The 15,482-nt window shown below is 32.6% G+C and overlaps 1 protein-coding gene across 5 annotated transcripts in view; it reads right to left on the minus strand.

The window, feature by feature from the left end:
• The window catches only part of LOC118193862 (protein trachealess-like), a 568,020-nt gene that overhangs the window by 39,216 nt on the left and 513,322 nt on the right, over positions 1-15,482 (minus strand). For all 5 annotated transcript variants that reach the window (XM_085819599.1, XM_085819600.1, XM_085819601.1 and 2 more), the window contains one exon: positions 10,371-10,450. In XM_085819599.1, the coding sequence (XP_085675725.1) occupies positions 10,371-10,450 (80 nt within the window). The remainder of the gene's footprint in view (positions 1-10,370; positions 10,451-15,482) is intronic.

Genomic DNA, 15,482 nt, shown 5'->3' on the forward strand with positions numbered 1-15,482 from the left:
GAAGAATGCTTAATTCAATAATTCTGAAATCAATGACCAGAAATTCTTTCAGTATGCTTATTAAGTTAACGAAAATTTCTTTTCGGTTTGAAATGGCACAGAAATAATAAACGTTTTCTCTCTTGGGCCTATGGCATGGTATAAATATTATATATATCAACTTTGCTTGCGCTACTTCTTTACCTTTGAAACAATATAATCCGTCATCGGAAGGGAACACGAAAAAAATTAGCTGATAATTATAACTAATTCTAAACATAATAAGGCCATGGCTGATATTTTATCCTTTCCGGAAGTCTTAACTAACTCGAACCATAGTTCATTGAAATTATGAATTTAAAGAAATTTAAAAAATAAAATCCGAAAGCTTCCAGATTTTATGTTAAGGCCAAACGGGCGTTTCTCTCATTTACGCCGCTTCACACACGTTTAGAGAGAATTTAGAAGTAACGCCATTTTGGGCTAAAATATTTAAAAAGAGCAATTCTTTAGAATTTCCGATAGACAGTCTTGCGCATTGGAGATAGAAATGCTTTATTCCGTAGTGTTGCCACTGCTCGCTTAAAAATTCTTGTGTATTTTAATCAAAAATTCGTTAGAGTTTTACAACATGAAATAAACAATAAAACAAATTCCAAGCTCGAGCTTTCAGGTGTCCATCTTCAGGTGGAGGGCTATGTTATTCAAAATTTGATGAGTTTGGGTACCGTTGTTTTTTCACAATACGAGAAACACATATACATTCGTGCAGATTCTTTATTCTTTAATTTTTTTAATATAATAGAGGGCGATAATATTTGGTGGCAACAATTTGAAAAGCGATACATCGCATTTAAGTGATTCAACGCAAAATGCCTTTTAGAGATTAATAGCTCTTCTGGGCTAATAAGTGTATTAATTTTAGGTATCAATAATGTTAGGTATCAATAAACGTATCAATAAATGTTAGGTCTTATGCATAATAAAATCATAGGATCATTTTTTTTTCAAATGAAAAGATGGTCTCAGCACATACAAATCTTGATATGTTGCAGCTATTTGTTGTGTCAAAGATTCAGGACATTCCGGACTTAAATTTTCCAACAAGATTGTACGTCACCTCACTGGGGGTTAGGCGTCTATGCCTGTTTGGATGCAACATTTCTAGGAAGATCGATCTGGCGTGATAGTCCCATAAACTGGCCTCTATGATCACCGTACATAACACCACTGGATTTTTTCCCTTGCAGACATGGCAAGGACCAGGTTTACCAAACACCGGTGAACGACATCGCACCATTACTGCGCAGAATTACTGGAGTCGTAACATCCATCACTCACGTAATATTGACCAACACATGGATGGAACTGGAATATCGCCTGAATATCCTTCGGGCAATGAAAGAATTTTATACGTAGAAGTTTATCAATTGTGTACTCAAAAGCTTGAAGATGTTACATGAAATTGAAGATAAAAAGTATTTGTCTACGCATCATAATTTATACTTTATGAATATTTGGAATCGGGGAAAGAATTTTGTGACACCCTGTGCATAAATAACATTCTAGGAACGATTGTTGTTGCTGTCTTGCCCATGAATTTCATGGAAGAATGGTTGCCAGAGCCTCAAGGAGCTTGGACTTCTATTCCCAACCCAATTTTGAGGGAGAGTACGGCAGGAGGTACTTCCACCCTTCTTTCCTACCACCAATCCACACGACCGGATATTTGGCTCGCCGTATATTTAGAGTGCCCCCATGCCGCAAAGTCTCTATACATTTACAAACACCCATGCTTTCTCCGGGAAACCGGAGCCCTTCGGTACCGCAGTAGTTTTCCTTAAAGATTATACCGTCTGGGTGGCCTAAGAACAGTACAGGGTTTACGTATAAGCTACGATTTGTAGGGCGATTTGCTTAGAGACCCCACTTCCTTGGGCCCCCCCCCAAAAAAAAAATATAGTATAAATATAGTATTAAAATATATTATAACAGACTTATAAAGGACCCCATATCTCAAATAGCATAGAGCCTTAGCAAATCTCTGCCTAAAAACGATTATTTCCGGAACATACAGGTTTTGGTTACGCTTGAAAGAACGGATCGTCCAAAAGCGAAACGCCTTCACTAAATTCAGAGCTTCATCTTTTGGTTACTTTCACTAGTGTCCGGTTTTCTAGCAGTAGTCATATGTGAAAGGAAAAAGTACATTTACAGGCACATTCTTAACATTCTCAGATTCTGTTCCAGAGCTTTTCATTAACTACTACATCTATATAATTACCATCCACAAACCTTTTGTTACAGAATAAATAAAGTTTGCTTCCTGCATATTTGTATATTTCGATTTCTTATATAGAATCAGATTTTTCTATTCTTCACAGTATTTTGTTAGTTGAGAGTGCAAAAGTGGTTTTAGTAAGTGTATCTGTATAGAGGGTGAATCTGAACAAGAGGGAAAAACTTTAGGGGGTGAAAAAAGGCAGCTATACGAGCAATATTCATCATAGAATGTATGGTCGGAACGTAAAGGGCGAGCTGCTAGGTGACATTGTAAATAAATTGTATAAAAACGGTCGGTCCTTGCACCCAACGGTATTTTCTACCGTGGATTGCGGAGAGGATTGCTGAACCACGAAATTTGCAGGGCGATGGATTGGTAGAGGAGGTCCCATAGCTTGGCCACCAAGGTCACCGGATCTCTCGTGTTTGGACTTTTTCCTGTGGAGCCACATGAAAAGCTTAATCTTCGAGTCCCCCATTGATACCAATATCGATCCAGTCGCCAGGATCGTCTTTGTTGCGGCGATACTCGGAAAATTCCTCGTATCTTCGCAAATGTGCGTCACCACATGATAGCAGTAATAATTAATATATGATAATAATAATTAATTACAAAACAATTTTAAAAAAATAAAATCATGCCTAGTATTTTAGTATAAGACATAATGTAAGAGATTTAGAACTAATTTTTTACAAAGACTAAAAACTAAAATTTATAAGTAATAAATTTTAAATAATCCTATAAATGCAAAGAAGAATTTAATAAATGTCAAGACCAAAACTCTTCAAGCAAGCAGTACCTAATTAAAAAAATCAATGAAATTTAAAGAAAAACGAACATAATAGAAGAGGAATTCAATCAACTTCAATGCCACTGCGTCAGGAGGAGGAACATTGAAATCAATTGAAATCTGTCTTCTACAAAAATCCTTGCTTTTCTGTATCCAGAATTAGCTGATGAGCTATTTCAATGTGTATTAATTATAATAGTTCATCCAAAAATTGTGTCCCCTTCCCAAAGCAAGGGAAAAACAAAATAAATTCTTATTAGAAACGTAAGTGTTATAAAACTTTAGTGAAAAGATTTAAATGTATAATAATTGAAGCGAAATTTAAAAATTATTATTAAGAATGCCCCTTAAATGCTTGAATTTTTATTACCCTTAAATGCGTGAATGTTTATTTTTAAAGTCAAAAATACATTAAAATAAAATAGGGAAATACCAAAAAAATCTAAAATAAGTTTCTATTCCAATTTTGAAAAAATATTATTAACTTTTACAAGAAAAAAACGTATGATAGGGAAATGTGTCATAACAATTTTATATAATAACAAGTACCTTGTAAACTCGTTCAAGCAATTTCAAATCTTTGAATACATCAAAATAACAACAAACACAAAATCAAAAATTCGTAAACACGAATAATGTCCACACGCTACACATCAACTCACAATAATGACCGTTAGATCGTTAGTGGTGCCACCAGACTGAAACTTCCAAAACTAAACTTCGTAAATAGTACGTTTCCAATTGGTTACACTATGCAGGAAGCAAAAATTTGTGTTTGGATTTGATTTACATGACTCAATATGAGTATGTTGACACATGGCAGCTACATGCATTTAAGGATTAAGAAAGAAGCGATTAGCGTCAAGAAAAATGCCAGAGTTGCATGAAATTGCTTGCTTGGAAATTTGTATATTATAAAATAGTAGATACTTTGTGAATAGGAGTACTAGTACTAGTAGGAATAGTAGTAGTAGTAGTACAGAAGACTGTGGAACGAGTTCGCGCACGAATATGCTTGTTACCAAAATTTAAGGCTTTTTTTAAATTCCTACTATTAGCTCACACTCTCCCTATATTTTGCTCAAAATTCCAGTCCTTAATAAAATAATTTTTATTCATCCACTCCAGTTCAAATACATTTTCTTAAACTTGCAGTGGATGACACTTCATGTTAATACAGTTTTTTCAAATAATAAAGTCAATTCCTGCTTATTTATTCCTGTTTATAGGAACTAAAGTTAGGATCTTTTTATTAAATATACTAGCAGCTAAGCGGCCAGCCTTCGTCTGGCTTTTAAATGTACTGGAAAGATGCCTAAAGGGAACACCAAACGTTAAATTTAAAAACTGCGCAGAATTTTACTCTGCAGAACAACTTCATCAATAAATAAATAGAAAATAAATAAATAAATAAAAATAAAATTAAAAAATTTATCACATATTAAAAAATTACAATGAAATAAGCAATATCCCTTAATACAAATATTAATTATCCTAATAAATAAATTAAAAAACTTCCCGTTGCAAAATCTTAAGAATTCAAATGGTATAAAAGAAGTTAAGAACTTCGATTCCTAAAAAAATCATGCAAAACTTTTTATATAATTAAAACATAAAATAAAAAAATACAATGAAATAAGCCATAATTCTTATATTTGAAAGAGAAAACAGTCATCAGTCAAGTATCCGAAGTTCTGAATAAAAAACTGTTGCCAAAACCACATTTATAAACATCAGAAAGCAATAACCAATCAAAATTATGCTTTGTGAATGACATAATTCAAAATATACAAACCTCTTTGCCATTAGCTAATAGAGAGAGAGAGAGAGAGGGAAAAAAAAGAAATTCTTTCTGCTGTGCCTCACAAGACACATGCGCGTCAGGAATAAGAAGATTGCGATATGAGTGTTGCAAGTCCAAAAATAAAAAAAAAAAAAAAAAAAAAAAAAAAAAAAAAAAAAAAAAGCAGCATTTTTTTTTCATATTTTCAACAGTCAGCAGTCCAGTATACAAAGCATTGAATGAAAACATGTTACCAAAACCACATTTCTAAAGGAATGAAACTATTCAAAATAATGCGATGAAATCAAATAAAATTAAAAAAACTGTTTGGAATTTTGAAAGAAATCGCTTCGAGGTGCGCTGGCTCTTGTCTAGATGCACCTATGTACCAAATTTCGTAGCCCTGGGTCTAATAGCTTACGCGCAGCACAAACGAAAGACACACAGACTCTTTCTTTTATTATAAGTAGAGATTTACAAACAATGACCGTTTATTAGGAATTCTTACGTACTGAGCCAACTTATAAATAATAGTACATCACTGTGATAAATGGGATTATAATAACAAAAATAAGTGGGAACAGTAAGACAGATTTCTAAAGATTTCTAAAGTGTGGAGAATTAAAGAATTGTAGTGTTATATAGTTGGATGAAGCGGATGTAATGCCCCATTGTGTAGCGAAAATTCTCCCCATATTTCTATGTTAACGTGATAATAATACATGTTTAAAATGTCCCTTGCTGATTACAATAAATAAATAGCACGGTAGATTATGCAGTAACATATCTAGGACGAAACCTCTTCGTAGCAGGTCATATACTATGTCGCCTTGAGCCGTGTGAAATCATTAGATGGAATATTAATTACAGAACTGGACTGCTGGAAACTCACTGGAAAAGTTCCTTGCAGTAATGAAGCATTACAAGAGATGGATAGAATGAGAAATTATAGACCACCAGTAGCTTCATAAATTAGAAACGAAAAAATGTTAATAATATTAATGAAAAGTAACTAAAATAAAATTTTTCTTCGTTGACCTAAGTAGGAATTGACTTTGAAAATTTTTTTATATTACTTGTTTGTTATGAAAATGCTTCAAAAATAATTCTCTTTATAAACTTTTGAAATCTGGTGAATTCAGTCACAAAGCTGACTGCGAGGACTGTCACATGTGCAATGAATACGGTTCTTCACTACAAATTACACATAATGTTTTAGAAAAAAAACCTCTATTAAATGTAAACCAATGCAAATGCGAGTTAGCATTCATTTCTTCTTGAGTCTCGAAGGGTTCGGTGAAACGGATCCCTCAACCATTTACCCAACGAGTCCCATCCTGGCCTTAACTCAATCAGACGGTCTCGCGCCTTTGTTGTAATTCGTTCCCTTTTACATAGTGTAAAATATTCTTAACATATTCCTGTTGAGCGCCCTCTAATAACATTAGGAAATACTTTTAGTCGTGCCGACTAATTTCAAATTCCTTTTGGATTTTCGCCATGAAAACTCGTTTAGTGACTTCCAAATTGGTCTTTAAGAATTTTCTCAAGAAAGAAAAAGTTCTGTTTTAAGGAAAGGGGACGGGCAAAGCGGAGAATCTCAAACTTGGTTATGCTAATTCGGTGGAAAGGCGCCTAATTGGAATAAAAAGTTTAGAGTATTTTTCAGTTTTCGTTCGTGGAATGTTCCTTTAATCCCAGGGCTCCTTGAACTGACATCTTTTTCCTACTTTCTGCATTCTTTACAATGTACTAGAATGGGCGCATCATAAGTTGATATATCATTCGTTGATATATTAACTCATGATTCACTTCATTTGATATAAACGATCTTAAAACATGTCTTCTTAATGATACGTAGGTATTAGTTTGATTGGTTGGGGAGTTTGAATTTGCTTTTCTGTCATTTTATTTTGCTGATGTAACGTACTCGCCTCTATGTAATCTGTAATATATATCTATGCAATATCTTTTCCGATTGATTATCTGAGTATTTTGTTTTTAATGGTGAAGTTTATTGCTACCGCTTAAAAGTTAAGAATTTTTAAATGTTTGAAATAAATGTCAAGTAATATTCAAAATTACGATGTTTCGAGAAAGATTTCACTTAGAAAAGGAATTACGAGTATATTCCTTTCTTCCACCAATATTATACTGATTATTATGTTAAAATTTACTTTAGAACTTATATATATGAGAAGTAGTCTAAATGTTCCTTTAATTTTTCTTGGAAGCAATTTAGATACAAACTTGCTTAATTTGTTTATCCTTTAAAGATTACTTTAAACATATTTTATCCTTTGTCTTCAGGCTTATCTTCAGTATGAATGTCTTCGAGAGTTTGAATAACTGATTATAATTCTCGTAACTAATAAGCTTCAGTTCGTAGCTCTCTCCGTAACCATTAGAATAAGAGTATTTCTCTTATTCTATTGGTTACGGATACACCCATTCTGTTGGTTACGGATGATTGGATATCCACCCAGTTCTCTTTATTTGACACCATTTGACCTCTAACCGTTTCGGAAAGTGAAGAAGTCTGTGCAGAAGAAAATCTACTATGACAGGTATGACATGACATTGTAGAATTATTATTATTTTGATTAACCTTTTTTTTATAATTTCAGCTTTACCATCACTTCTCCGTTCCGTTTGCTTACCAGAATTCAAACTAGTTTGAGAGTATTATTTAACCCGAGGATTTTGGATTGTAAAACAGAGCGTTTTCTTACCTCTCGAAGCCGAGTTATATTAGTTCTGCCATCTTGGTAATGTTTGCTGACATTTAAATTGTTACGCCGGTTACAGTTTTGAGCCAACTTAGATACTTATACAACTTAGATACAATTTACTTATGCAGTCTTTGAGTACTAGCTTACGTTTTAATTTAAATTTGAATGTTACTTTAGTTGCATCGCCACATGTGGTGGTTGATTTTTGTGAGCTCGAAAACTGAATTTATGTTCTAAGTTCTGTTAAATAAAAAGGTTATTTTAAAACCTTTCCAAGACTTTGTAAGTGGTAATTCGATTTATGTGTGTTAGGAGTTTAAAACTAATTTATTCTTTCAAAGCAAATCAAACTTTATAGATGTCTTTTCTTAAGCATAGTAACATGTCTTTCTGTTCGAAAGATTCTTTCGTGACGTTTTCTTAGATAAAAGAGTTATTAAGAGTAGCTAAATTGTGATGAGCATAGTATTTACAGTCACTTACAACGAAGTGAATAATCAGCATGGCGATGCGATCTTATTATATTCTTTTTTATAAAAATGGAGAAATACAGAGGGTATTTACATATTTTTGTAACAATCTCGATTTTTAATTGTTGAATTTAAATAATAATTTTAAAATACAAACGTGACTGGCATCAAATTGGTATAAGTTTTATTTATCGTCTGCAGTATTAAAAATATTCTTTTCTTTGAAATGTCGCCGAAAAATAAAAATTGGATCGAAGGCTATATTTTGCGACGTCCGAAGAGAAATACTCTTATTCAATGATTAAAAAAAAGATGTAAAAGCATGGTTTTTAATATTTCTACACGTAAAATAAGTGACATCATTAATCTGAAAGGAAAGAAACGTCAAAGTTTACATCTGACTGGAAAAAAAGGTTAAAAACATTTATACCCAACAAAGGTACGTACAGCTCTTATTAAATCTAAAGTCGCATCTCATGTTTAAAGGAAACTCCAGTTCCTTAAGAGCTATTGCCCAATCTTTAAATATCTCTGTAAGAACTGGTAGCAAAATTATAAAATCTAATTTAAAGCTAATAAAAAAAAGCATCATGTTCGTCGCCTAAAGCTGAAACATTTTTCTCGGCGTAAGACTATGTGCAGTTTGTCGTATGAAAATTATCTGGTAGGGTGAAAAATGTAAATATATAGTTATAGTTAATGAGGCTTGGATATGTTTATTCGATTGCAATATAAAAAGTTGGATTTATTACCGAAAAAGAGGATAAAAGGCTTAATATGTTGGTTCCAGGAAAACAAGGAAGTTTTTCTAAAGGTTTTATGGCTATTAGTGTATTCTCTTATAACGGAAGAGGTATCAGCAACCCTATACCGACCATGTTAAATTTGCCATTTTAAATGTACTTTTTCTCAAAATCTGCTATAGCTACACCCTTGAAATTTTTTGGGTAATTAGAGTATACCTATCTGATGATACTGAAATGAGCTGTTGAAACATTTTGAATTTTAGAGTAATTTCAGAATATTTTGTTAGGCATAGTAAAATTTAGCATTTTTCTCACACAAAAAAATTTAAAAAAATTATCTTACTTTATCACAAAAAGCTCATTTCAGTAAATATTAGTAAACCTAATAAATAAGCCATAAAATGTTTTAGATACCTGTGAGCAGCAGTTCCTGAGAAAAGGTACGTCGAGTATAAAAAAATCACGTTTGGAGAAAAACGCGTTTTTATGTAAAAATCCTCATTGATCAAAGCAGTCAATGACAAATTAAAACTAGATTTTTTACAGTTCTGGCTTTCATAGAGATTAAACAATTGTATTTTTAGAAAGATAAAAGTATAGAGAATTTGAAAATGCAAAAATCCGAAATCACAATTTTTTGAAGATTTTTGGGTTCCCTTAAAATTAGGAAAGTAGAAATAAATATCAAAATGAATTCGGATTACCATCAGAAATATGTTTTAACACCTATTTTTAAAGAAGAAACTCTGTCTGTTTATCCAGTCTTCACTGTGTTAAGTTCCATCAGGATAAGGCTCCGAGCCATACCTCTAAATCGACTGCGTGTTTTCAGAAAATGAGAAACGAAATCGGAATTGAAGCTATTCCCTTTAAAATCACCCCGCACAATTCTCCTAATATTTCTCCTATGGATTACCATGCACTTTAACTTTTAAAACAAGCTGTTTATAAGCGGCATCCCAAAGCATTGGAGGGACTCTGGAAGACTGTGAAGGAGGAGTGGAATAAAATTAACCTTTATGTTTTAAAAAAAGAATTATTTAATTATTATATTAAAAAGAATTATTATCATATTACATCTTGATTTATCTTAGAAATCAAGATGTAATATGATAGTTCAACAAAAGCGCTATCAGACTGAACATATTAGAAAATAAAATTCTAAAATTTGTCTACATATAAATCTTTGAAAAATCGTTACAAAAGTGTGTGAACTTCCTCTGTACCGAGGACTGTGAGAACATGGATGTTTTGATATTCTAAAGTAATCAACTTAAGTAACTGACAGCAGTAGAAAGTTAAATACTCGGCTTGATTTGTTGAAAATGTTAAAGTACCCATTGGCTGGAAATACTCTAAAGTTGATGGATTTTAAATTTGGCATTTTAATACTTAGAGTTTGTATGAGTGCGAGTTAGAAGACACACTCTCAAACCGAACTGAAATAATGAAATTTTTATAAGGTGTATGCCTCTTTGAAATTGCATATTTTTATCACTGTTTTGGGCCGTGACTTTCTAAGACGTAACTTTCTAAAACAGGCTCACGTATTCTTATTTCAAATAAGTTAAAATGAAAAGTCTTACTTGTAAGATATGTGTTCCTTGATGTTGCTCAAAGATATCCATAGCTACGGAAGACGCAGATCGCGACCGCAGGCTGCCTCCTAAAATGAAAAAGTACATAATTAAGATACAATAACACGCCGAACAGATATTAATTTAGAAGCCAAACAACAAAAATAGGCGTTATATTTTCAAATTTTCACAGGACTAATTTCGATGATTTTACCGAACCATCATCCTCAGCTGCAAAAGCGCAAATGAACGAATTAAGATATAATGATAAGATAAGAAAGCCTGGACAAGAGATAAGCTGCTGGTGCCATCTGTTGATGAAACCAGAACTAAAACATAATTTCTTTAAAGGCTGAAGACGAAGATGGATTGGAATTAGGGTCGTTAACTAGAAAAAAAAAAGGTTATTTTGAATGTGAAATGCCTCTAGAAAATCCAATTCACCAATGAAGATGTTTTTTTGAATAATTTTAGCAGTTTTCTATATTCAAAATATTATTACATACCCATCTTTTCCTTCAGCCTTTTACCTTACTTCGTTCATTTGCGCTTTTGCAGCTGAGGATGATGGTTCGGTAAAATCATCGAAACCAGTCCTGTGAAAATTTGAAAATATAACGCTGATTTTTGTTGTTTTACTTCTAAATTAAGTAAATAATTGCTTAATGCTGAATTAAAAGAGTATAGCTTCTATTTCAAGATTCTTGGAGCTGCGAGTCAAAGGTAGTATGACTAAACTATTCAACAGGTGGTTTAGTTGCAGTTGCAGGATTTCCCACTATGTAATTCTAAGTTACAATAAGTTTCTAAGTTTCCTTTATTTATTAAATATCATGTTCTTCGCACTTAAACCCTAAAATTCAATTCAATAGCAATATCTCAAAATAATATAAAAAGAGCATATCAGAATTTCCAATACACAGTCTTGCCGCGCTGGAGATAAAAGTATCTTTTTTCCCGTAGAGTGTTGCCATGGCTCGCTTTGAAGTCGTTGAGTTTGTTAATGAATAATTTGTTAAAGGTTTACAAAACGTAAAAAACAAATTGCAGATTCCAAATTTGGGCTTCCAGATGCCCAAAAGATGAGTGGAAGACTACGTATTCAAAGTTTGATGTCTCTAGGTACACTGAAAAAAAAAAAAAAAAAAAAAAAAAAAGTGAGACAGTTCTATATCTCCCGTTCTACTGGGCCGAATGACAAAATTCAACTTGCGATTTTCATGTCTCGAAAGCGAGATTACTATATGTATTAGGGACTGCTATATATATTAGATTAATATATAGCATTATTCTAACATAGGTATTTTGACATAAAATAGGACTTTTTCGGAAATGAAACGCCAATTTTGTTTTCCATATTTCGATTCTACAACTCAAATTATGTCTAAATTTTAAATTTTGTAAAATTTGGTGCTAAATTTAAAGGAAAAACAAAAATTTATCTTGACTAAATTTTTCAATTTGCGTCAAGGAGTAATTTACTTGCCGAACTTCTTAATTTATAGCAACCTATTTTCCTTTTCTTTTTTTCATTGCAGATGAGCGGAAAAAAGTCATCGCTCATACTTTCAAATAATTTTAACAAAGTTCGTAAACCGAATTTGCTTAAAAAAGATGCCAAATTTCAAAATGTGCTAGAATTTAAATTCATGCATATCTTAGAAACTTTTGAATAAAAAAACTTCAATTTTTTGCAGGTGTGCCTAGAAATACATCTACTTTAAGGTGATGCGAAAACTTTTATGCTTAAATTTATGTTTAATACAAGTTTTCGAAAACATTATAAAAATATTTTAAAATAGAATTTTAAAAATAAATCCTAAAAAATGTGCGAATTATATTTGGATTTACCCTAAATTTCGAATTCTGGAAGAAGGAATCAAGTAAGTTTAATAAAAAAAGAGATATTAATAAATATGTACCAAATTCAATTAACATGGAGGAGCTAAAAGTTTGATAGCTTATGTTTTAAAAACTACTGGAACGTTTTTTACAAAACTTGGCAGTTCGGCGTGATTTGAGTGGTAGAATCGAAATGTGGAAAAAATTGCCATGCCATTTCATAAAATGTCCGATTTTGTGTCAAAAATGCCTTTAATAAATCTGCATGCAATATGTTTAGAATTATCGAGAATTTAAAAGTTGTTTAAGTGACGCTAAGCCTTATAATTTTTTCCATGGTGGCCATTGCTTGTTAACATTTGAAACAGCAGAATAGTAGATTTGTTGCCAATATGGAGAAAGTAAGCTTCGCAATAACAAAGATAACGCCTTCTTTTATTATTGCGAATTAAATCATGTTTAATCCATTCTGGAATTCATTCGAGGAAATAGGTGTTTAAGATTTACTTCATAATTTTCAATACAGACATCTTGAGTTTTAATGTATTTTTGCTTTGTCGAGAAGTGAGAACTGAAATAATTAACTGAGAAATATTGAATCGTCTGTGAAATACTGTTTCTTTTTTGTTCTGTTTGCTTAATTTCTTTAATGCAGGGATCTAATATTTGTTTGCAGCAATTTTAAAAGTGATTCAGAGTGTTATAGTGAACCAACGCAAAATACCAAAGCAAAATTAATAGCCCTTCTCGGCAAATTGCCCGTTTGGGCTAATAATGGTTCTGAAGTGCCCTTATTAACCGATCGTATTCACCATCTGTACATCATATTTGTATTCCAGATAATCGGACTAATCGCATAAGTGAGTTACGGTTATGGCATAAGTTATGGTCTTGAAGTGTTTCATCATACTGAAGTCGACAATAATTTACTTTGGTTTCTCGGGCCAGATATATAGCTAAAAATGTTATACTCTTGAAGTATTCCATTTATCAAAGATGACTGTATTTTAAGAATCCATATAAACGTTAAAAAATTATGAATTTCATTATCAATACGTAAAAATAATGCCATAAGTATAGAAAGAAGCTCAAACTTTATTTTATTATTTCCTTGCAGAGCATTTAGCTTTTGTACAGAAAATTCTTCTTCCTCCGAAGAAGTGAACTCTTAATACCCGGTGGCTGTCTTCAACGCGGAGCCCAAAGAATAGAGGAATTCTTAAAGTTCAGAAAATGAAATCTAAAGCTCCCACGAAGGCAGTGTGGAACTTTAAATTCTCGGCACTTCTGCAGTCCCCCGCCATTTTAGAAGATCTTCGCCGCATCGTTGACGCATAACACAATTCGCCCGGGAAAGGATACGGAAAGAGGCCCGTCTGCACAATTTTTAGAGGAATTTTTTTTGTCATTTTTTTAAAGCAGGATATCTTTTTATGTGCAAAAGTGCTTTCACACATACCACCATTAGCAAGATGCCCAGACCTAGAGGTTATTTCTGACATTTTGTTTCCTCATTTTCCAAGAATTAAATGCTTAATAAAAAATTTCAGATATTTGCACTTCAAGATTCATTATGCTATAAGAGCATTAAGCCAATTTAAACTTTTGTGGCCAATCATTTTGTATATTTCTCGTTCCGAAAGCCAAAGAGTTTCTAAAAATCTATATGCTAACGTCACCAGAAATATTTTTGTTTCTATAGTTTTATATAGTGCCTCACAAAAATGAACGGAAACGTTTAATTTTTGTATTCTTTAGTGAACATAAAAACTGAAATAAATAAATTGCAATAAGAAAAAAAAATCTGAAAGCTTTCAGATTTTATATTACTTATTAAGAGCTTTGTGCTTACAAAAAATATCATTAAATCTCTTTTGGATCTCATTTTGTTTTATTTTCATTATTAGACTATATTGCTATCATTGTAATTTTTAAGATTAAAACAATTTAAGGAGTCGCCTATTATTTAATTAAGGCTTAGCAGAAGCTAAATCTGTAGGTATGGTAATTCTGCATTCTTCATGACAATAATGTTGAAATTTGAAAGGGTTTCTGACTCGGCTCGGATGTATGACCTCTTTCCCCTACATCCTTTTTTTGTTTCCCATTTTCCTTTTAGCTCTTCTCTGTAACAGATTAAAATTTTTTTTGGAACCCCATCTTCATGCCATCCCTTTGAACTTTCACTACTTTCCCGTTTCTTATACATATAACCAAATCATTGCCTATGTTTGTCATCTCGATAGCTGGAACCTTGCTCATATCCCTTACGCGCTTACCAATGATCAACTTCCATTCTTCTACTCTCATGTTTCGTCGCCGTTTGAAACTAGGCATCCAAAGAATGGGAGTTTCTCATTTCTGTTAGGCAAAGTACTTTATATATATGTTATACGATAGATTTACCAGAAATTTTAAATTTACACAACACATGTTTTAAGTTGTAGTAATTTCCACCTACTTACTCAATTTTTAAGATGGGAGAAGTGGTCTTCCAGGTTATTAAGCATCTGTACCCACCACTCCCTCTCAAACGTCACCTTTGCTGTTGTTGTTGAGCGCAAATCCGATAGAGCGTCTTTGGGACTGACTACATTGGGAGACAGATTGCTGCTTCGAGTCTTCCTCCAAGGTCGTTAAATGAGCTTGTACAAAAATTACTCAGTGTCTGCTCGTTGCTTTCCATTTCACTGAACGTCAATTTAATTGACAGCATGGAACGATCCTGCCGCCAATGTATTGCAGCTAGGGGTGGACACAGGCCTTATTACAACTCATTTTTGTAATGTTACCACCCCATTATTTTTCCTCAAAAAACTGTGATGTGCTGTTTCTCCAAAACTGGATTTCTCTGCCAAGAGTGCAATGTTTTGTTGCAATTCATGTTTGGGTTGAACTTTAGAAACATTCTATGTCGCATTCCCTAAAGAACTGCTTAGTGAACATGCCCTGTAAATTTCTTGTTTACGAAATTCGATACATAAATGCATCTAGACAACAGCCAGTGCACCTAGAAGCTATTTTTTTTTTTCAAAATTCGAAACAGATTTTTTTTAATTTTATGTTTTTTGATGAAATCGCATCAAATTGATAGTTCTCTCTTATTATATCATCAACAATGGCACGCAGCCATTGCTGCTGATATATTATTGTTGCCACTCGGAAAAATAAGGCCAATAATTCTGTGCAGCTTTTAAATTTAATGTTTCTTTTGGATACTGGACGTTTGTCGAGAGAAAGTATCGGGAAGTTGGTTAATTTATTTATTAGGATAATTAA

This window comes from Stegodyphus dumicola, chromosome 6 (assembly GCF_044657685.1).
Source record: "Stegodyphus dumicola isolate Sdum_Otavi_A_Nest chromosome 6, ASM4465768v1".
NCBI lineage: Eukaryota > Metazoa > Arthropoda > Arachnida > Araneae > Eresidae > Stegodyphus > Stegodyphus dumicola.